The 22,957-nt window shown below is 40.2% G+C and overlaps 1 protein-coding gene across 1 annotated transcript in view; it reads right to left on the reverse strand.

Moving 5' to 3' along the window:
• Positions 1-242: 242 nt before the first annotated feature.
• Positions 243-22,957, reverse strand: part of LOC127618543 (zinc finger protein 271-like) — a 123,334-nt gene continuing 100,619 nt past the window's right edge. The window contains exon 6 of the mRNA XM_052091045.1: positions 243-1,825. Coding sequence (XP_051947005.1) covers positions 802-1,825 — 1,024 coding nt within the window. The 3' untranslated portion in view covers positions 243-801. The remainder of the gene's footprint in view (positions 1,826-22,957) is intronic.

Raw genomic sequence — 22,957 nt, forward strand, 5'->3', positions numbered from 1 at the left:
ACATCAAAGGAATGGTGGACGGGGCCATGTACCGTCAAATCTTGGGTGAGAACCTCCTTCCCTCAGCCAGGGCATTGAAAATGGGTCATGGATGGGTATTCCAGCATGACAATGACCCAAAACACACGACCAAGGCAACAAAGGAGTGGCTCAAGAAGAAGCACATTAAGGTCCTGGAGTGGCCTAGCCAGTCTCCAGACCTTAATCCCATAGAAAATCTGTGGAGGGAGCTGAAGGTTCGAATAGCCAAACGTCAGCCTCGAAACCTTAATGACTTGGAGAAGATCTGCAAAGAGGAGTGGGACAAAATCCCTCCTGAGATGTGCGCAAACCTGGTGGCCAACTACAAGAAATGTCTGGCCTCTGTGATTACCAACAAGGGTTTTGCCACAAAGTACTAAATCATGTTTTGCAGAGGGGTCGAATACTTATTTCCCTCATTAAAATGCAATTCAATTGATAACATTTTGGACATGCATTTTTCTGGATTTATTTGTTGTTATTCAGTCTCTCACTGTTCAAATTAACCTACCATTAAAATTATAGACTGTTCATTTTTTTGTCAGTGGGCAAACGTACAATATCAGCAGGGGATTTTCTTAGAGGATGCTACTCAATTTGTAAAAATTCCATCTTTGTGTTCATCTTTCCAACTATTTACTTAATCTTGTTGGATGTGAAGATGCTTTTTGCTCAGTGTGTCTACTTGGGCAATTATTTTGACAAGCCTATGTAGATTACTTGCTGCCCTGAAACTTTTCCAACATGAAGAGCAGTTGTATGATTTCTCTCCAGTATGGATTATCTTGTGTTTTCAGGTTTTCTGACTGAGTGAAACTTTTTACAGTGTGAGCGCTTGTAAGGTTTTTCTCCAGTATGAACTCTCTCGTGCTTTTTCAGGTATTGTGACAGAGTGAAACTCTTTTCACAGTGTGAGCACTTGTAAGGTTTTTCTCCAGTGTGAATTCTCTCGTGTTTTTTCAAGTATTGTGACAGAGTGAAACTCTTTTCACAGTGAGAGCACTTGTAAGGTTTTTCTCCAGTATGAATTCTCTTGTGTTTTTTCAGGTCTTGTGACTGAGGGAAACTCTTTTCACAGTGTGAGCACTTGTAAGGTTTTTCTCCAGTATGGATTCTCTCGTGTGATTTCAGGTTCCGTGACTGAGTGAAACTCTTTTCACAGTGTGAGCACTTGTAAGGTTTTTCTCCAGTATGAATTCTCTCGTGCCTTTTCAGGTTTTCTGACTGAGTGAAACTCTTTTCACAATGTGAGCACTTGTAAGGTTTTTCTCCAGTATGAACTCTCTCATGCTTTTTCAGATTTTCTGACAGAGTGAAACTCTTTTCACAATGTGAGCACTTGTAAGGTTTTTCTCCAGTATGAATTCTCTCGTGTGTTTTCAGGTATTGTGACTGAGGGAAACTCTTTTCACAGTGTGAGCACTTGTAAGGTTTTTCTCCAGTATGAATTCTCTTGTGTTTTTTTAGGTCTTGTGACTGAGTGAAACTCTTTTCACAGTGTGAGCACTTGTAAGGTTTTTCTCCAGTATGAATTCTCTCGTGTGCTTTCAGGTTTTGTGACAGAATGAAACTCTTTTCACAGTGTGAACACTTGCAAGGTTTTTCTCCAGTATGAATTCTCTCGTGTGTTTTCAGGTTTTGTGATTGAGTGAAACTCTTTCCACAGTGTGAGCACTTGTAAGGTTTCTCTCCAGTATGAATTCTCTTGTGTGTTTTCAGGTTGTGTGATTGAGTGAAACTCTTTCCACAGTGTGAGCACTTGTAAGGTTTTTCTCCAGTATGAATTCTTTGGTGCGGTTTCATGCTGCCGGCTGTTATAAAGATCTTCCCACATTCAAAGTACATATGAGCCCCCACACCGGTATGTATTTTCTGGTGCTTTTTCAAATAGGACAGGTGTGCAAAACGGTTTCCACAAAAAGAACACTTGTAAGGCTTCTCATCTGTGTGAGTTTTCAGATGTTTTCTTAGGCTTGAATTCAAAACAAATGTTTTACCACACTTTTCACATTCAAGTGGTCTCACTCCAGAATGAGAGCGGAGATGACCTTTTAGACAAACTGTATATGCAAAACTTTTACCACATTGATGGCACGTGTAAGGTTTCTCTCCAATATGAATTTTCATGTGTCTATTAAACCAGACCTTATTTGTGAAAATCTTTCCACACTGTGAGCAGGTGAAAGTATTTTTGGCTGCTTTTCTTTTATGCTTTTCTGGTGATAAATTCTTCTTAGTCTTTGAGCAACTCAAAGATTTTTCTCCAGATATAAAATCATGATGTTTCTGACACTGACGTTGGTCCTCCACTTTATTCAGTTCTTGACGGTTCTCTTTCCCTTCCATCAGCTCTACAATAAACACAGTAAATAGACAAAAATCAATTCAAGAGGGAGAAATGTAACAACAAATTGAAAATTAATTCAATGTAAGAACACAAATGTCCAGTATTAATTTGTGATGTTTGCTGGGCAAGAGGTTTTTATATATTCCATTTATTCTGCCTAATAACTGCATTTAATGATTATAGTCATCAAGGTTTGAAATTAATACCTGCCCACCATAGAATCAGCAGTAGTGTGTATTTCTTTCACTCTTACTAGCCACTTTGAAATGGGTACTTCTAAACACTTGAGCCCTGTGTTCTGATGTTGCATTGCGCTGCTTAAAATGAATAAATAAAATAAAAAATTTTAAACCCCCCTACAACATCATAGCGCAATAGATTGTGTACTTGATGGGCCCCAGACGCCCTAGTAATGATGAAAGCCTATAAATGTGCCTGCTGTGAAATATACTGTACAATGTGAATAGATCTTGTTGTAGAAATTTTAATATTCATTGGTCAGTAACACTCATTGCAAAGGAATGCCACATGGTCTTCTCATCTGGAGAGGGAGAGGAGGATGAAAAATGTATGTCAGAACCGAGACTAGAGTGGTGGTGGTGTAGTGGCTAAAGCACAGGGCTGTTAATCAGAAGGTCACAGGTTCTAACCCCATGGCCACCACCATTGTGTCCTTGAGCAAGGCACTTAACTCCAGGTTGCTCCGGGGGGATTGTCCCTGTAATAATTGCACTGTAAGTCGCTTTGGATAAAAGCGTCTGCTAAATGCATAAATGTAAATGTAAATGTAAATGAGACACTTCGGGAAAGGCGGTATGTTTGGGCTAGTTATTAGTAAATCAGGGATAGTAGCCTAGTCCCTGTATCTAAGAAATGTAGAGGGGGAAGATCTGCTTCTGTTAGAGACCTTGGGGAAAGAGGTATAAAAAGAGCCCAGCCCTTTCTGATTCGTCTCACTCATGGCACAGAGTAATTCCTGTGTAATGACTGGGTCCTTCTTGCAAGAATAAATTCTTTTAAAAGACTGTTTAATTCAGAGTGTCTCTTACACAGTGATAAAGGTTGGTTAATAATTTTTTTGCCACAACAATTTGGTGTCAGGATAGTGGGATTCCTTGGAAGTGCCTTGTAGACCTGAGAGCGGACAGTGTTTGGCCACCTGGACTGAGAAGTTCCAGCTCTACCTCATAAGCTTAAGAGAGAGGGACTGACCGCATCAGGGCCAGGAGAAACTCCACTGGAATCAAATGGCACATGGCAACCCAAATATCTCTGACAAGAGACGACAAAATTATTTACTTTTGGTATAAGAGTGAGTGAACCATAGTGGCGCGAGTACAAGAGGTTCTCGAGCAGAAACTGAGACCTACGAACAGGTCAAGAGGTTTTCTAAACAGAGACTCTATACAGAGTTCTCGCAAAAATTGTTTAATTAGGTTAGCTAAAATACTGAGTGCTGGAACGTACTCCAGAGAAAGATTTTGAGTAAACCGTAATTAACAAAGCACTAGGGAGTGCACCCTTATCTGATCTTGGGTTAAGAAATCAGATCTGTTGGAGACGTCCGACAGATTATTAGACGTGCGTCGAACGGTAAATCCACAGAGAAACAGAAACAGCCAGTATGGGAAAATCTCAAAGCAAGCTTGCCAAATTTGATACAAATGAGAAAAAAACTATAGGAGAAAATGTATGCAGGACATAGAGAAACTGATCAAATACCATGATTTCCCCAGGGGAGGGAACACTGAGCACGACTAGACTGAGAGTGGTGCAAGAATCAGTGGAACAGGGCAGCGAGGCACAAAGAGGTTGTTGTGGCTGCGTTCAATATGTGTGTAAAAAATGTGAACAGACAGTGGGCTGTTGGCTTAAGGAAGCAGATAGAAGAGAACGAAAGCAAATGCAGAAAGAATTAGCATGTAGGATTGAAAAGTGTAGGGAAAAACTAAAATAAAATGTGTAAAAGATCTGTTTGTGAGTCAGCACCACCAGAACCAACTAATGAAAAGTATGTTTGTGTTTCCCCACATGCAACGGCGATTGTGCCGGCGCCGCCGGCGTATAATCATCACTATCCCATGGCAGAGCTGAAAGCCCTGAAACTGAACCCCGACCTCGACTGCTCTCCGCCCAGAAGACAAGCACCACAAGCAGCTTCTCCCGACTCGGACAGTGAAGGAGACCTGAATGAACTTTTTCTGAGACCTGAGATCGCGCAAGCGGTGAAAGCAAGTTACATTGAATGGAAGAGCGGGCGGCTGACCTCCAACCTGGCACACGCTGTGCACGCAGAGGAACAGCTGCTGACAAAGAAAGACAAAGTCAAGGCGAAGGGGGAGAAAGATCTTCAGCTGGCAGTTGCGCAACTACAATCTAATGTCAGCGCATCGAAACCGCAGCAGAAATGGGCCGACAAAAAGAAGAGAGGCTACAGAAATCAGCGGAAGTGGAATTGCGGCTTGTGTGAGACTGACGACCATGAGTTCAGAGAATGCAAAAATGCAAACTGTGCAAACAAGAGGGACACTGGGCTACAGACTGTCCGGGGAAGGAAAAGGCAGATTGAAGCAGAGCAGAGAGCAGCAAGGAGGGGGTCGAGCTGAGGGTTATCACCTGCTGGCTACAGAAAAGGGAAGTGAAAATTTTTTAACCACACACACATCCAACACGCACACATACACTGATTTACATACTGCTCTCTGCAATGAAGACAACGCTTGCAAATCTTTGAGTGTGACTGATGAAGCTTTACGTGATAACGTTTCGGATGAATGTTTAAGGATGTACAAAAGTTCAGGGTTTTTACAAATGCCGAGATATCAAATGTTAGTTGATGGACATTAGTAGATTTTTTTTGGTAGATTCTGGGGCTAGCAATTTTACTATACGACCATGTGACTTGCCATGTGTACCAAAACTGACAGGTTCAGTGCATGAGAGCACTTTGGCCTCGGGCCATTTGATTTCTGAAAAATTCACAGTGCCCTTGGAGTGTGAGACGGAGAAGGGGAGAACATTTAAACATGCGTTTCTGTGTTCACCAGCTTGCCCGTTACCTCTAATGGCCAGAGATTTAATGTGTGAATTGAATTTGACCCTTATGGGGGTTCCTTTGGGATTAGCATTGAGGAAGAACCACAAATATGTTGTTCTAAATTTGAACCGCAGTGGGCATATGAATGGTGTGTGAAAAATGATGATTGGGCAAAAATTATCTTGAAATTGGCAAAAGATCGAACAATGTCATTTAACACAGAAAATATGACGCCTGACCAATTGCATTGCACGTCACATGTCGTAATTGAACGGGAACCACAAAATGAGGAGGGGTGGTTTAACAGGGTAGGAAATGAGATAAGGAAATTTGATAAGATTTTCTGGACAGAAAATGTGTGCGCGCTCTCAGCTTGCCTGACAGAAAATCAAATGCAGTTCTATTTGGTAGCAGGAGAAGCTGTGCCACATTTATCAGTGACCAAGGCCAAAGAGCAGCTGTGGACAGATCTGTGCGCTTTTGTGAGAGAATGCATAAAAGCAACAGATTGGGCTGAAATAAGTGCAGAAGTGAAACACAGCAGAAGTGGAGGAGCATTTATGTCAAAATGTGATTTTGAGATTGAAGTACAGAGAACTGTAACTGCTATTGTGAAGAGTGCGGTGGAGAAAAATTGGAGGGGGGCTACTTCTGTCTCAGACATTCACCCTGCTCTGACAGAAGTACCTCCTAGGCTGTGGGCAAAACACAAATATGATGTGGGTCTAATAAAAGGCTGTGAACCGGTTGTAATCACCCCAAAATCTGATTACAGACCGTGTCAAGTACCCCCTCAAACGGGAGGCATTGCAGGGTATTATGCCAGTTTTTGACTCCTTATTGATAGAAGGCATAATTATACCATGTCATGATTCTCCAGTGTGCACTCCAATCTTCTTTGTGAAGAAAATAAGAGATACAAATTCACCGACTGAGTGGCGATTTGTGCAAGATCTTCAGGCTGTAAATTCAGCTGTCATTGCTAGGGCGGCACGTGTACCAAACCCTTACACAATTTTGTCACAAATTACACAAAATGCAATGTATTTTACTGTGGTGGATTTGGCTAATGCTTTCTTTAGCATCCCAGTGGACCAGAAGAGTCAGTTTTGGTTCGCGTTTGATTTTGACAATAAGGGTTATACATTCAAATGGTTGTGCCAGGGGTATGCTGAATCACTGACGATCTATAATGAAGCGCTTCGAAGAAGCCTTGAACCCTTAACCCTGACAGCTGGAATGGCTTTGTAACAGTATGTGGATGATTTGTTGATCTGTGCATGTGATGAAGCTACGTGTGTGGCTGACTCTGTGTCCCTTTTGAAGCACCTAGAGGGAGAGTGACACAAAGTCAGTCTTTCAAAATTGCAGTTTATGAAACAGGAAATAAAGTTTTTGGGACATGTTATTAGACCATGTTATTGTGGAGTATTCTGATTTAACTTTGACGGTTCCACACGCAGTCTCCATGATTTTACAAGAACAGAGAACGTCACATTTATCTACAGCCTGATCGCTGAGGTACCAGACAATTTTATTGGACATGCCAAACATAACTGTTAAAAGATGCACAACTTTGAATCCTGCCACCCTCCTCCCCACAGAGCAGGATGGCGAGGAACATCACTGTTGTCTGTCAGCGCTTGAACAGGTGTGCACACCGTATCCAGATCTATTAGACACGCCATTAGACAATTGTGACAATATCCTCTTTGTGGATGGGTCGGCTTCCAAAGATCCACAAACAGGAAAGAATAAGGTTGGTTACGCGATAACCACTGAATTTGAGGTCATGACATCTGGCAAACTGCCATCAAATTATTCAGCTCAGGCAGCTGAGCTGGTTGCTTTAACAGAAGCATGTAAACTTATGGCAGACAAATGTGTGACAATTTACACAGATTCGTGTTATGATTTTGGGGTGACACACGATTTTGGTGCTTTATGGAAGCACAGAAAATGTTTGAAGTCAGATGGTCATCCAATATTAAATGCATCTCTTGTGTCTCAGCTTTTGGAGGCCATTCTTTTACCAGACAAGGTCACGATTTGCAAATGCGCAGCGCACACTAACGATAACAGTTCAGTCTCAACAGGAAACGCACGAGCAGACGCGGCAGCGATGGAGGAAAAAAAAGACTACATGTGCTTTGATATCTGACAATAACCTCGACATTTCTTCTTGTTTACAGAGCATGCAAACTTTTTCCACAGGCAAGGAGAAAAACAAGTGGAAGGCGGCTGGCTTTAGTTTTAAGGAGAATGTGTGGATGAGCTGTGATGGCATGCCTTGTTTACCCAAACACTTCTTTCCTCATTATGGAAAGTTGATACACGGGTTAGACCATGTATCAAAAGAGGGGATGGTTGCGCAAATGAAAGAATTGTGGTTTACAAAGAGTTTCATGATATTTGCTGAAAATTTTTGTAAAAGATGTGTCATTTGTAACACACATAACATGGCAAGAGGGATAAAAACACCTATAGTATCTAAACCACCATCAGGGGGGCCTTTTGAGTATCTGATGATGGATTTCATCAAGTTAACCCCTTGTGGGAAACAGAAATCCCAACCTCGAAACAAGACTCGGCAGAAGTAACGAAAGCTCTTTTAACGGAGATTGTTCTGAGATGGGGAATTCCAAGAAAAATCAGCTCGGACAATGGGACACACTTTGTCAATGAAGCAATAAAGCAGGTGGGTCAGTTTTTGGGAATTGACATGAGAACACACTGCAGTTACCACGCCGCCAGTGGAGGCGCTATTGAGAGGGAGAATCAAACAATCAAGAACAAATTGGCTAAGTACTGTGAGGAAACTGGGCTCACATGGGTTAAAGCACTCCCAATTGTGTTGATGTACACCAGAATGAGAAAAAGAGTCAAAACAAATTTAAGTCCATTTGAAATACTCTTTGGTAGACCACCATTCATGGGAATAGAGGGGGGAAATAAAGGCTGCCATCAACAGATCTGTGTGAGAATGACATTTTGAATTATTGCAAAGAAATTCTTCTCTGTTGTCCAATGTTTGTGTTCAGGTGAAAGCTGCTCAGAGAAAGGTTGCTGAAACCTTCCTGCATAAGATCAGGCCTGGCGATTTTGTTGTGATTCGTGACCTGAGGAGAAAGCTGGAAGGCGAAAACATGGCTGGGACCATTCCAAGTACTACTGTCGACTCACACGGCAGTGAAGGTCGCAGAGAGAGCTACGTGGGTTCATGCCAACCACTGCAGGAAAGTTCCACCCACATCTCAGGAGAATCCGCCCACATCGCAGGAGAATCAGCAACAGGAAGAGATTGTTCCGAGTGAATGTCAATAAACTCCGAGGTCAAGTTTGAACACCAAGTACCACTATCAGTGGAAGAGCAAGGCCAACCACAGAGAATAACACGGCCTGTGTGCAGAGTGAACCCCATCGTGTGGTCACAAGCAGTAATCATTGTGAAAAGGTACGAACTGAAAATAATTCAAGAAATATTAGCAACAGATCCCTGCATTCTAGCTGTGTGTGTTTAAGAGGAGCCAGATACAAGAAGAAGGGAGGAGACTGGAAGAGGCAGGCAGCCCTAGTTGTGGAAACAGCTTCCGGCTGGGCACCGTTAATTAGCAAAGCAGATAAGATTCTGAGCGCTTCAAAGACTGAACTCCTTTACATATTCTGGTCACACAGCTGCAGTACTGATCTAGCAAATGGAAGAAATGGAGCGTCTGAGACCATGGCACCCATTCAGAGTGCCGGGAATGTGTGGTCTGGGTAAGAGTATGTACATAATGACTTTGCTTGCAGTGACAATTTGTATGATAATACTGCACCTTACCGAGGGCCTGAGAGTGTTATCAACAGAAAACCATACCAACTGGACTGAGACAACTGCACCAAATAATCCCATCCGACGTGTCAAGAGAAGGGCATTTATGTTCGTGGAGCCAACGCGTGGCCTGGAAGGAGAAATCATCACGATTCAGGAAGGAACAAATGTGACTTTCAACTGCAACCCATTTTAAAAGAACTGTCTGAACTGTGAGGGATGCAGCGAAGAGTATGCACGTTTATATGTCTGCAGAGATCCATGCAAGTGGGGCGATGTGAAAGCTTACTACTACGACTACAAGAAGGGGAACGACGAAAGATTCAGAGTACAAACAAACCACATACTCAGCAGCAACAGGGATGGAATGCGAGTGGAGCTGAAACAAGTAAGAATTTCTGATCAAGGCAGGTACTACTGCGGACTGGATAAAGAAGGAACTCACTGGTATGAGACGATTGACATTATTGTAGTAATGTCATCATCAATGACAAAAAGTCAACTTCATATGCCCATTCAGCAAGCCACATGAAACTTCACCTGCAGCAGTGTGGGTGTGTGGCAATAGGGCATTTCATCAGATGCCAAAGAAATGGTCAGGGTGTTGTTATCCAGGCTTGATGAATGTGGGTACATCTGAGTATTTGCCAAACAAGGCACCTGGGGGTGGGGGGGGGGGGGGGGTGCCTTGTTTGGCAGCAAAATAAATTTTGCTGCCAAAATTTTGCCTGGGGTGTTACCAAAGCACTATGCAGGGTACACATTATGCAAATGTGGGGTGGTCATTGTTCTTAGGGGTGGGTACAACGGTAACCATTAATAAGATAAATGGGTTAGCATGGACATTATTAGCAATAGCTAATTGCACAGAAAATGCTTTGACAATGATAAATGATGAAATGAAACAGTTTAGAGATGAGGTCATTCAAAACAGGTTGGTTCTTGATATGTTAACTCCAGAGAAAGGGGGAGTTTGCAAAATGTTGGGAATGTCTTGTTGTTTCAATATTCCAGATTACAGCGACGTCACGAATGTAAATGAACACATGAGAAAAGCCGTACAGGAGCCAGAACATGTTGAGAGTACATGGTTTACTTGGTTTATGAATCTTTGGGGAGGATGGGGGTATTGGCTGATTCAAACTGTCACCAATTGCGGTGATAGGACTGTTGATATTGTTATGTTTACCATGCATTATAACGTGTGTTTCGAGCTCAGTACAGAGACTGGTTAAAGCAGGGATGTCTGTTCAATTGGTAAAAAAAATGACAGTCTATCCAGAGGATGATGAACACAAATATGATGATAAAAGTAGCGAGAGCTACTGTGAAATGTGTTAAAATGAGGTATGTCTTTTCTTTCTGAGAATCTTTTGATATGTTAAGAGGGTTTTAAGCAGCGGTCATCCGTGTTACGAGATGACGTACAAGGAGAGGGTTGGAAATGAGGGATTTTATTCTATTTTTATAGCCTGCTGACATAACCAAAATGTTAAATTGATGTGTTTTTCATACTTAATCTGTGCACTATTCCTTGTTTATACTAATGTGACTGAGGGTCTGATTTCCATGTCATAAGTGCAGTAACAGTGTTAACTCATTTAGCCAGGCTTCAGATAAAGTCTTTACTTGCTTGCTAATACTTAAGGGACTATCCCAAAACAAAAAAAAACAGCCTAAGTTTTTTTACTTTTTCCAAATGTTATTTCACAAATGTTTAAGAGAGTGATCATTTATGTGAAAATCAGGGAAGAAGAGTGTAAGTGTGATGATATGACTTAAAATTAGTCTTATTGTTTATTATTGTGATTGAGTAATCTGAAATGCTAAAAAGCGGGAAATTGTTGTAGAAATTTTAATATTCATTGGTCAGTAACAGTCATTGCAAAGGAATGCCACATGGTCTTCTCATCTGGAGAGGGAGAGGAGGATGAAAAATGTATGTCTGAACCGAGACAGTATTTACGACTGAAAACCAGAACCGAGACACTTCGGGAAAGGCTGAGTGGGGTCCTCTGCCCTCTTCAGGTCAGAGGTCATTTAGTACGGGGGGGTATGTTTGGGCTAGTTAAGGTGCGTACACACTGCCAGCGACATCCAGCGCGACAGCGACTCAATACCATTAATTTTCAATGCAAGCACAGCGACTTCCGGCGACACGGGCTGTCGCGACCGTTGGCGCTAGATGTGGGCGTGTCCAGCGACGCGACAAAGTTGAGAAAAGTTCAACTTTGGAGCGACTAACGGAAGGTGGATGAAAGGTGGATGAAAGGCTAATTCTTGCTGTTAGCAATTTTCCAGTGCTCTATATGTCTCTTCCGACGTACAAGGACATTTTTAAGAAAAATACTGCGTGGAAAGGTGTATCTGAGATCGCGGGGATTTTATGGACCCAGACAGACCGGCGTTTGCATTGTGTAAAGACGAGCTCTGAGCACTTTGATAAATTTGTAATTAATCTTATGTTATAATATGATGAAATTCGATACACCCAGTTACACCTTTGCTCTTTGAGGTAAAACATGGCAAAGAAGTCAATATCCTCGGGCTCTGGAGACATTAAAAGACACTTACGGGTTCAAGATGAAAGAACACGTAATGGATGGTGCAGCAGGTGAGATCGTCCAGCGTCAACATCTCGGTGATGCTGACAAAGGTTCTTGCTGACTTGGAGGATCTCGCAGTAATACGTTGATCGATTACGGCGATGGAAAAGTCTCTGAGTGAGTTACAAGACTGGCAGAAGTTAGGAAACGAATCGATTATCTGGAGGCATCAGAGAGGGAATTAACCGCTAATCCTCCCATGAGCAAAGTTGATTTGGAACATATTCTTGAAAAACTTGAAAATCTTGAGAATCGGAATTGCAGGAATAACATCTGAATTGTTGGAATTCCTGAACATGAGGGCAGAGATATGGTGAAATTCCTAGACAAGCTTTTCATTTTTACGTTTACATTTATGCATTTGGCAGACGCTTTTATCCAAAGCGACTTAAAGTGGACTTTTTATAGGGACAATCCCCCCGAAGCAACCTGGAGTTAAGTGCCTTGCTCAAGGACACAATGGTGGTGGCTGTAGGGATCGAACCAGCGATAAACAGTTATGTGCCTTAGACCACTACGCCAACACCACTCCAGATTTCCTGAGTTTGCTCGACATAATAACCCACAAGCTGGAAATTGAGGGAGCTCACAGATTCCGGCTCAGAGATCTGCTGGGGGAGACAGGCCCCGATCGATCCTGGCCAAATTTATGAGATCATCTGATAAAGATCTTGTGTTGCACCATGTAAGGAGCAAAGGAAAAAATTATTTGAAGAATCATAATATTTTCTTGTTCCCGGACTTTGCGAGTTCGACGAGAGAAACACGATCAATTCAGGGAATGCAAGAAACAAGCTGTGAATAGAAGCGAAGGGCGGTCGCAAAGTATTTACATACTTTGCGTCTTTTATACAAACAATGGGTGAATAAACCATTGGGTGTTTCTTATGTAAGTGGATTGACTCACTTTACAGTTAGTCTATTGTAGGAGGAAGCTGGGTGCCATTTTTGTTTCTTTTTACATTGACTCCACTTAGCGACTGGAGTTTGTTTTGTGAGTGGACTTTTCCTTTGCATTGACAGAGGATCACTTTTAGTGATTTATTGAGAACAGACACTACGGATGGCCACAAATATCTACAAACTCATATGTATTTTCTAAAGCCGACGTACCAAGTCATGGTACATACTTTTATGTGGCCCCCGAGTGAATTGACTTGACCATCCGAAGAGCCGGGATGCCTGATTTGTTTCTTTTTGTGTTGGTTCCGCCTAGCCGCTGGAGCTTGTTTTGTGGAATAAAACTGCTTCGGGTCATTTGTGAATGATTCTGTTTGTTTATTGTGCTTATGCCTTCTGCTGGCTGGGGTTTGTTTTGTGGAGTATTTTTACAGGATTTTGGAATTATTACGTCATCTGCTGAACTCGTAACAGCTGGCTCGCTGAACATTCGTCTGTCTGTCTGAGGAAACTAAACAGTTTTATATTGGCTGGAATTTGTTTTGTGGAGGATCACGCCTTTGAGACATTTCTGTATGAATCTACACATTCTTTGTGTTCATTCTGCTTATTGTATTGTTTGGGGGGAAGTTCAGGGTTTGATTGTTTCACTAATGGGAAATGTAGTCTGTATAATCTTGTTTTTGACACACAATAAATTTTTTCTATTATTATTATCAAAATGTAAAATGTTAATATACGTGTATCTATGGGGCACCACATATAAAAAAGGAAGGTTATTAACCAGGTTCTTAAACGTAAGAAATATGATATAGTGTTTCTTCAAGAAACACCTCTTTCTCTATAGGAAGCTGACAAATTTGGGAAGATATGGGGTGGACATGTTTTTTTTATAGTGCTGGCTCAAGTAAGAGCAGGGGAATCATTATATTGGTAAATAAACATCTACAATTCAAATGTCTCAAATAGATTAAAGATAAATTAGGGAGAATAATTATTGTTTTAGAAAACAAGAGGTAAAGCAATGGTTACCTCTAAAGAAAGACATGCAGCCATCATCGCTTTGCATCAAAATGGCCTCACATGCAAGGAAATTGCTGCAAAGAATCATTTACCGGATCAGCAAGAACTTCAAGGAGAGAGGTTCAACTGCAGTGAAGAAGGCTTCAGGACAGGAAAGCACCAGGACCATCTCCTCCTGAGGAGTCAGCTATGGAATCGTGTCACCACCAGTGCAAAGCTTGCTCAGTATTGGCAGCAGGTCGGTGTAAGTGCATCTGCACGCACAGTGAGGAGAATACTTTTGGACAATGGACTGGTGTCAAGAAGGGCAGCAAAAAAGCCACTTCTCTCCAAGAAAAATATCAAGGACAGACTGAAATTCTGCAGGAAGTACAAGGATTGGAAAGCACAAGACTGGTGCAAAGTTATTATCTGGAAAATCGATAGTCCGGAGAAGAAAAGGTGAATGCTACCATGAGTCATGTGTCATGCCAAAAGTGAAGCATCCGGAGACCATCCATGTGTGGGGTTTCTTTTCATCCAAGAGAGTCGGCTCTCTCACAATTCTGCCCAAAAACACTGCCATGAATAAAGAATGGTATCAAAATGTCCTGCAAGAGCAACTTCTCCCAACGATCCAGGAGCAATTTGGTGATGATCCGAGCATTTTCATAATGGAGAACCATGTCGCAAGGCAAGAGTAATAATGAAGTGGCTCGGAGATCATTACATTGAAATTTTTGATCCGTGGCCAGGCAACTCCCCGGATCTTAATCCCATAGTGTGGTCAATCCTCAAAAGACGAGAGGACAAGCAGAAGCCCACAAATTGTGATCAAATCAAAAGCACTAATAAGGCAAGAATGGACCGCCATCATTCAGGATTTTGCTCAGAAGCTGATATCCAGCATGCCAGAGTGAATTGCAGAGGTTATGAAGAACAAGGGATTGCCAATAAAATCCCTTAAAATGTATAAAACGCTTATCGTTTTCCAGTATACCATAGAAACAGCAATATGAAGCAGGCTACAAACACTTGTGCAGCGTGCCATCAGCAACAGGAAGTGGAACCAACAGGAAGTTGACACACCCTGAGTGTAAAGGACCATTCCAGAGTTCTGTTCTCACGTCCATCATTTTCCAGCACATACACAGGTCTGTGTGTATAGCAGCATTTATTGTGTCATTCAGAATCCAAGATTTCTAACAGTTACACACCATGTACATTATATTCGGTACCTGCAATTAAACATCTTCTGTCAATGTGCATACTTTGATGCATGTGTAGTGTGATACGTTGGTAAAAAGCCTCTGGCTTTCAACGCTTTATTAAGGTTAATTTATCATGGGTCACAAACTCTTTATTAGGCAACTAATCTATTTTAAGGCTATTCTATTTGTTAGGCTATTGTATTGATCTTGGAAGTTTCATTCATCATGTTTCCACCAATATAAAATTTCACACCAGTGTTTTCCCTTGTACAAAGTAAAACTGGTAACAGTGGCAGCCCTAATAATCATCCTTACTAAACTGCAGTAACACTAACTGGTAACTAGAATAGATTCATATTAAATCAATTAGAGTGAATATACTGTATAAGAAATCATTTTTATACTTTATAAGTTGTAGTTAAATGTTTTTATATGTGCTTAGGCTTTTAGTTTTGTTATTTTAACAAGAAATACTAAAGTTTATTTATTTGCCATTTCTTTTTTTATTTTATATCTAAATCTAACCAGAGACATAAGGAGTAATCCATAGTCTCACCTATGGACAAGGCCGTCCACATGATCTAATAGAAAACATGAAACATCGAACCAGGTGACCTTCTTCCACTGTTTCAAGGTCCACTTCTGTGCAGCCCCATATACAGCAGTGATGCTGTGTGATGCACTGATATTGTGACACATTCTTCCTGTAAACATCATTCAAATTTTCTGTGACTTTTGTCAGTTCAGAACAGATGGGATAGCCTTCGTTGCCCTCGTGCATCGATGGTCCTTGGGCGCCCAACAGCCTTTCTCCGATTTGTGGTTTATCCCTCCTCGGACCACTGTCGGTAGGTACTCACCACTGCTGACTGGGAGCACCCCACAAGTTGTTTCAGAGATGCTCTGAACCAGTCGTCTGACCATAACAATTTGGCCCTTGTCAAAGTCACTCGCGTCTTTACTCCTGCCTATTTCTCCTCCATTCAACATGTTGAAAACAAGAACTGAATGTTGCTTACCATTTAATCTACCCAAACCTTGACATGTGGCCTTGTTAGGAGATGAATAACAGTATTTATTTAAACTGTGAGTGGTCATAATGTTTTGGCTTATCGTTGTACATATCTGTTAACATCTCAGTAAATGTGGTTTAGTGTTTCATGACCCTTTAAATACAGGTTGTGTTCTTTAATATGGTGGGTCGCCACTTGATATCAATTGAAAAATCTGTCCAGTTGAGAACCACTGGCTTAGAAATCCAACTAACAAAGTATAATGATAGAAGAATAATAAAGTGTACTTTATTCATTATTTGCAGCTTTCTTTTTCTTAAGATGAGGAAAGCACAAATCATCACTTTTTATTTTCTTTGTTCCCCGCTGCTACACCGTAGATCCAAATACGTGCAGCGCCGCTGGTAAAAAGCAGTCCAAAAAAACACTGTAGTACATGCACCTTTTTAAACTGAGCACTTAAACAAAAATAAAAACAACAGGGAACTGTTTTGAATATAAATGACTTGTAAAATGACAGTTGATTGACATGAAAATATAAATTATTAAAGGAAGAAACATACCTGAAGAAAAATAATCATCTTCATCTCCCTGTTGTTCCTCTACTGTGTTCTCTTCTTTTATCTCCTCCTGGTTCACTTCGATCTTCACTGGTATCATCAGCATCTGCTGTTCTTCAGCGTTACAGACAGAAGCCAGAGACTCTGTGGAGATTTGATCATCATCATCATTAATCTGTTTTTCCTCTACTTTGATTTCTCCTCTCATCTTCATCAGGTTCCTGCAGTCCAGCAGCTTCACTGAACACATCTTCACTGGTATCTGCAGCATCTGCTGTTCTCCAGCTTTACAGACAGATGTCAGAAACTCTGTGGAGGTTTGATCATCACCATCATCTTCATTACTCTGTTGTTCCTCTACTTTTATCTCCTCCTGTTTCACTTCGATCTTCACTGGTATCTGCAGCATCTGCTGTTCTCCAGCGTTACAGACAGAAGTCAGAGACTCTGTGGAGGTTTGATCACCCTGATTACCGTCAGTAGAACAGAGTAAAGTGAGCTGTGAGTCCTGTGTGTCTCTGGATCTCTGTTCAGAGAGTTTATCCAGCAGTTGCTGTGGTGTGGACTGATCTCTGCCGCTCCACACTGAATCCTGACATTCTGTGGAGTTCCCATCAGTCACACACACTGAAGATTGACAGGAAACCTTTTCCAGCTCCTAAAAAACACAACACAATCACATCTGTACCGTTCATCGTATCACATCATTTGAAAGCTTACAATCTCAACTTTAAGGATGAAATGAATGTTTAACCTGTAACCTGTCGTCTCTCTCCATCAGTTTTGTCTTCAGTGACGTCACCTCTTTCTTCAGCTGAGAGATTTCTATGATGAAATCATCAATATCCAGCATGGACAGATCAGTTCCTACTGATTTACAGCAGATCACATCCACCTGCTCTCATGATGAACATCTGAACACAAAAACATCATCATTATAATGGACTGACATCACTCAAAAACATTATTACAGGATTATAAACAGCTCTGTTAAATAACTTTGTTTCTCATGTGATAGCCTATAAATATAAAGGTGTATGTGGAGTTTGGTTTCATTCTCCTGACATCAGGAGTATTATAAATTGTAACAGGCTTTATTTAACATATAACATCTTTGAACTACCCGATTTAATTTAATACCAGATCCTTCTAAAAGCGTCAGTATCGGATCAGTGCATCCCTACCTTTAAGCAGATAGGAACATTTTTGAAAATTATGTCAAGCCTTTAGACAATTAGCTTCTAATAGGAGTTGTACTGAATTGGAGGTGTACCTGTGTATTTACTTTAAGGCCTACCTTCAAAGTCAGTGCCTCTTTGCTTGACATCATGGGAAAATACAAAGAAATCAGCCAAGACCAGTTCATCCTTGGGAGCAATTTCCAAACACATAAAGGTACCACGTTCATCTGTATAAACAATACTACGCAAGTATAAACACAATGGGACCACGCAGCCATCATACCGCTCAGGAAGGAGACGCATTCTGTCTCCTAGAGATGAACATAGTTTGGTGCAATTAGTGCAAATATATCCCAGAACAACAGCAAAGGACCTTGTGAAGACGCTGGAGGAAACAGGTAGACAAGTATCTATATCCACAGTAAAACGAGTCCTATATCGATATAACCTGAAAGGCTGCTCAGCCAGGAAGAATCCACTGCTCCAAAATCACCATAAAAAAGCCAGACTACAGTTTGCAAGTGCACATGGGGACAAAGATCTTGAAATATACTCTGATCTGATGAAACAGAAATGTAACTGTTTGGTCAAAATGATCATTGTTATGTTTGGAGGAAAAAGGGTGAGACTTGCAAGCCGAAGAACAACATCCCAACTGTGAAGCATGGGGGAGGCAGCATCATGTTGTGGGGTGCTTTGCTGAAGGAGGGACTGGTGCACTTCACAAAATAGATGGCATCATGAGGAAGGAAAATTATGTGGATATATTGAAGCAATATCTCAAGACATCAGCCAGGAAGTTAAAGCTTGGTCAAATAGACAATGATCCCAAATATACCTCCAAAAAGCGTATGTGAGCAAGGAAGCCTACAAACCCGACTCAGTTACACCAGTTCTGTCTGGAGGAATGAGCAAAAATTCTAGCAATTTATTGCAAGAAGCTTGTGGAAGGATACCCAAAATATCTGACCCAAGGTAAACAATTTACATTTACATTTATGCATTTGGCAGACGCTTTTATCCAAAGCGACTTACAGTGCACTTATTACAGGGACAATCCCCCCGGAGCAACCTGGAGTTAAGTGCCTTACTCAAAGACACAATGGTGGTGGCCGTGGGGATCGAACCAGCGACCTTCTGATTTACAGTTATGTGCTTTAGCCCACTACACCATCACCACTCCTGAAATAAATAATTTAAAGGCAATACTAGCAAATACTAACAAAGTGTATGTAAACTTCTGACCCACTGGGAATGTGATGAAAGAAATAAAAGCTGAAATAAATAATTCTCTCTACTATTATTCTGACATTAACATTCTTAAAATAAAGAAATGATCCTAACTGACCTAAGACAGGGAATGTTTTCTATGATTAAATGTCAGGATTTGTGACATTAAATTTGTGAGTTTAAATGTATTTGGCAAAGGTGTATGTAAACTTTTAACTTCAACTGAACATACTTGAAAGACTTTGAAAGACTTTATAAAAAGATTTATTATACGTGAAGCATTACTCGCACTGTTATGGATTGGTCTTAATGACATACCTGCATGGATCCGATACTGCAAACATATCCACGTCATGACACTTCCAGGAGTGCCAACACAAATATCTCGTATCATGCACCGGTTATCGATAAGTGCATGGAGAACAAATAAAAGGCCACTCTTTGCAATTAATTTAATTGCTGCAACTATCCGTACATTTATTAAAGTTGCCTTTCCTCACCATTCAAAATAATAGACGGCAGTCATTGAATTAGCCCACAATACAAAAAAACTATATTTTTGTAAATAAAGATGTTTTAAATTAAAAATAAATACACAATACTGGGAGAAAAACAGCAGTGTGCATTTTTGGAACACTAACAGCCCAATTCTATAAAAACTCTATAATTTAACACATTGGAACTCTGTTTTAAAACTACATTTTTTAATTATGTTCAAGTGTGAAATGCTCTTTTTCTATATAGTTTTATTATCTTCCGTCAGCTCCACTGATAAAGTTAGTAACGTTTTCCGCATTAACACATTTTTCACTCTCTCTCTGGCCTGACATGGATCAAGTTTTGTGTTATATTTACCATGATTTTACTACAGTATACATAAAAATCATGGCTTTACTATAGTAGTTACCATGACAGTGTGATGTTTTTGGTCTGAAACATGGTTTTACTACAGTAATATTGTAGTAAACATGACTGAGGTGGGACCAAAACCATGTTTTAATATAGATTATTAATGGTTAATCTTGTGATTACTTTGGTTTTATTACAAATACAATCGTTAAATTACCTCAGTAATCACAGTTAAACTACAGTTATCGTAGTAAAACCAGAATAATCACTATATTATGTTTTTAAATCACAGTATTCGTTTTCCTGTAGTATTATAGTTTCACTACGAATATAATGGATATAGTTACTGTAGTAAAATCATGGTAAATGTATTGCGAGGGAAAGTAAAACTATTTCAGAAAACAAATTCCCCCTGAAGGGGCTCCGAAGTTTTTTGTGTGTCTCTCCGTCACAAACGACGATAATAATCTTGTATTACGATCATTAAAACCCCAAAGAGAGAAAAACAACATGCACAGATATACACAAACATAAACTCACAAATGAAGATAAACACAATCAAACACTTACGCGTAATTTCTTCTTCTTCTTGCGTTTAACGGCGCTTTTGCGTCTCCTACTGGACTGGAGTGTTGACGCGCTCAAGTATCACTGGCTGCAGCAGAACGGGGCGGGGCTACATATGGGGCGGGGCTACTATGATTTTTGAGCTATATCTTCTAAGTCAGTGGTTCTCAACCTTTTTTGAACAAACGCCCCCCTGACCTCTTCATGATCCTCTTAACGCCCCATACCCCCCAAAAAAAAAAAAAAAACACTTCAGAAATACTATTACAGCCAAACAATTGCAACACTGATACCTGAAGCCTGAGTTTTTGGTAAAAAAAAAAAACTGAAACAGAAGTTTCTTATTGTATTTAAACTACATGTAAAAGCCTCAAGTTGAGTAATATTGTGTTTGGAAAAAAATGCAAAAACACATGGATTGTTTGAAAGGTATTGCAAATGTATTTATAAATTCAAACAAATTCAGGCTCACACACAAATTTTTGTAAGATGAACCAATCACGTGAACAATAACGTAACTAACCTAAATGGCCAATGAAAACGCAGCGGTCGTTCGCGCACTCAATTAGGCAATATATACTAGGCTTCAAATTTGAATAGCCTACAAACGGTCATTTGATTTCAAATGACGAACAAAGACGACAACAGCTCGGCCACCTGAACTGAACCGAAGAAAAAACAACGTCAACAGCCACTTTTTTTTTTATTAATTACGGTCATTAGTGTGAGCCCTGAGCACTAATTATGCGCCTAATTATGTATTCCGCGTTATGTACAGAAAAAGCCGGTGAAAGCGCGCCTCTATTTTGCGCTGAAAATTCTCCGCCTCTTAAAAGCATGTGTAACTTAGGACGCGGATCTCCTGGCATATCCTCCTGGTGAAGTGGCAGCAGTAATCCGAGCAAGACGAAGACATAGGCTAAGGAGAAGAGCTTAAAAGATTTTTGCGCAGGCCGCCTGTTGAGTACCTCTGAGTAACGCCCCCCATTTGTGCCTGAGCGCCCCCCTCTCTGCTGCCTCGTTCACACCGCCCCCCAACACTGTCCAAACGCCCCCTAGGGGGCGTTACCGTCCCCGTTGAGAAACGCTGTTCTAAGTGATATGCTTTCATTAAAATCTGTAATTCAAAAAGTTGCAATTTCAAGCCTTCATTATAATGCATGGTAAGAGAAATTAATTAAATGAACGATAACATGTTTTTTTAATATCACCATATATTGAAAATGAAAAATGTGTATTAGAATGGTTGTAATATAAAAAATTTATATATATGACACACACAATTGTTATTGCATTGTTATTAGTTCTGGTGCAAATGCATCCACATATGTGTTATGAAAACCAACAGCATCATCTACAGGAGTAAATGAACAGTAAATTACATTCAAGTATTTTCACAAAATTTCATAATTCTAACAAAAGTTTTAAAGTGTTTAATTTTGAACAAAAAGCTGTACATTCTTCATTACCAATTCATAAAACTGGGGAAATCCATTTCACACACTGAAAACTCAATTAAAACAGCAGTAAAGTGATAACACTGATTTAGTACACAGTAGTCATAAAATGCCATTTAAATTCAAGTCCTCTAGCTGCAGTGGCCACTTCACATAAAGTTTTCTTTGGAGATATTTAATTATTCAACTGTTTTTACAAACTAAACTTGAAAAGACTTTCTACTTTAGAGACCTGTTTCAGACTATTTGTTAAATAATCTTTTTCTATTTGTTTGCAATTTGCTGCAAATCTGTTGTTGTACTACTTCTCTAGCTGATGCAAATTTGACACAGCAGCTTATTAAAGACATGCATGTATCAAATACAGAGCCATGATGAGTAATAAAATACATGTAAACAGAAACATATACCAGAGAAAACTGTTGAACAATGTTTTAAAACAGTTTAATGACATTTTGCTTTGAAGAAAAAAGAGGGGGTAAGACGTTAAAAACTTTTCCAAACACTTTTCTCTTTTTTCACACATTTGGTTGTCACAATGTTATTTCAGTGAAAGGAAATTGTAAAAGGCCAGCAAACTCGTCGCGCCATCTTGTTTTCCTGAACAGGATCACACAAGATCCTGTCTGGTCTGAACAAGGTGTGAACAGGGGGCGTGTGCCAAACTTGAAACTCCTCCCACCCCAGACCTCTGAGTGCCCCTAAGAACTCATTATCACTTGAAGCTCTTGTGAAAGGACTTTGATCAGAACAATGTGAGATTATTTGTGCTAAAGATACATTTGAAATTGAATGCATGAAATTTTACTTAAAATAGTGTTTGTTGAAATAAAAATGTTAAACCCATTTTATGTTAAACTTTTTTGTTTATCATTTTTAAAGTGTCGTTGTTAGTGAAGTGCTTGACAACTTAATACATTTACTATAAAAATAAATGTTCTCCTCTGTTAGAAGTAAAAATGCAAGACAATTTGTATTAAAGCTACATCTAATATTAAACAAGATGCTTCATTGTGTTTGTAACATTACCAAACACAAAACTTTATTTTTGTATTTAAAGCTGATGTGAGTTTTGCTGCATAAGAGTAGTCTATGTTTTAGAAACACATCTCACTTTTATAAGTAAAATGACATGAAATGCATTACTGGGTTATAGTAACAC

This window comes from Xyrauchen texanus, chromosome 25 (genome assembly GCF_025860055.1).
Source record: "Xyrauchen texanus isolate HMW12.3.18 chromosome 25, RBS_HiC_50CHRs, whole genome shotgun sequence".
In the NCBI taxonomy this organism is placed as follows: Eukaryota; Metazoa; Chordata; class Actinopteri; order Cypriniformes; family Catostomidae; genus Xyrauchen; species Xyrauchen texanus.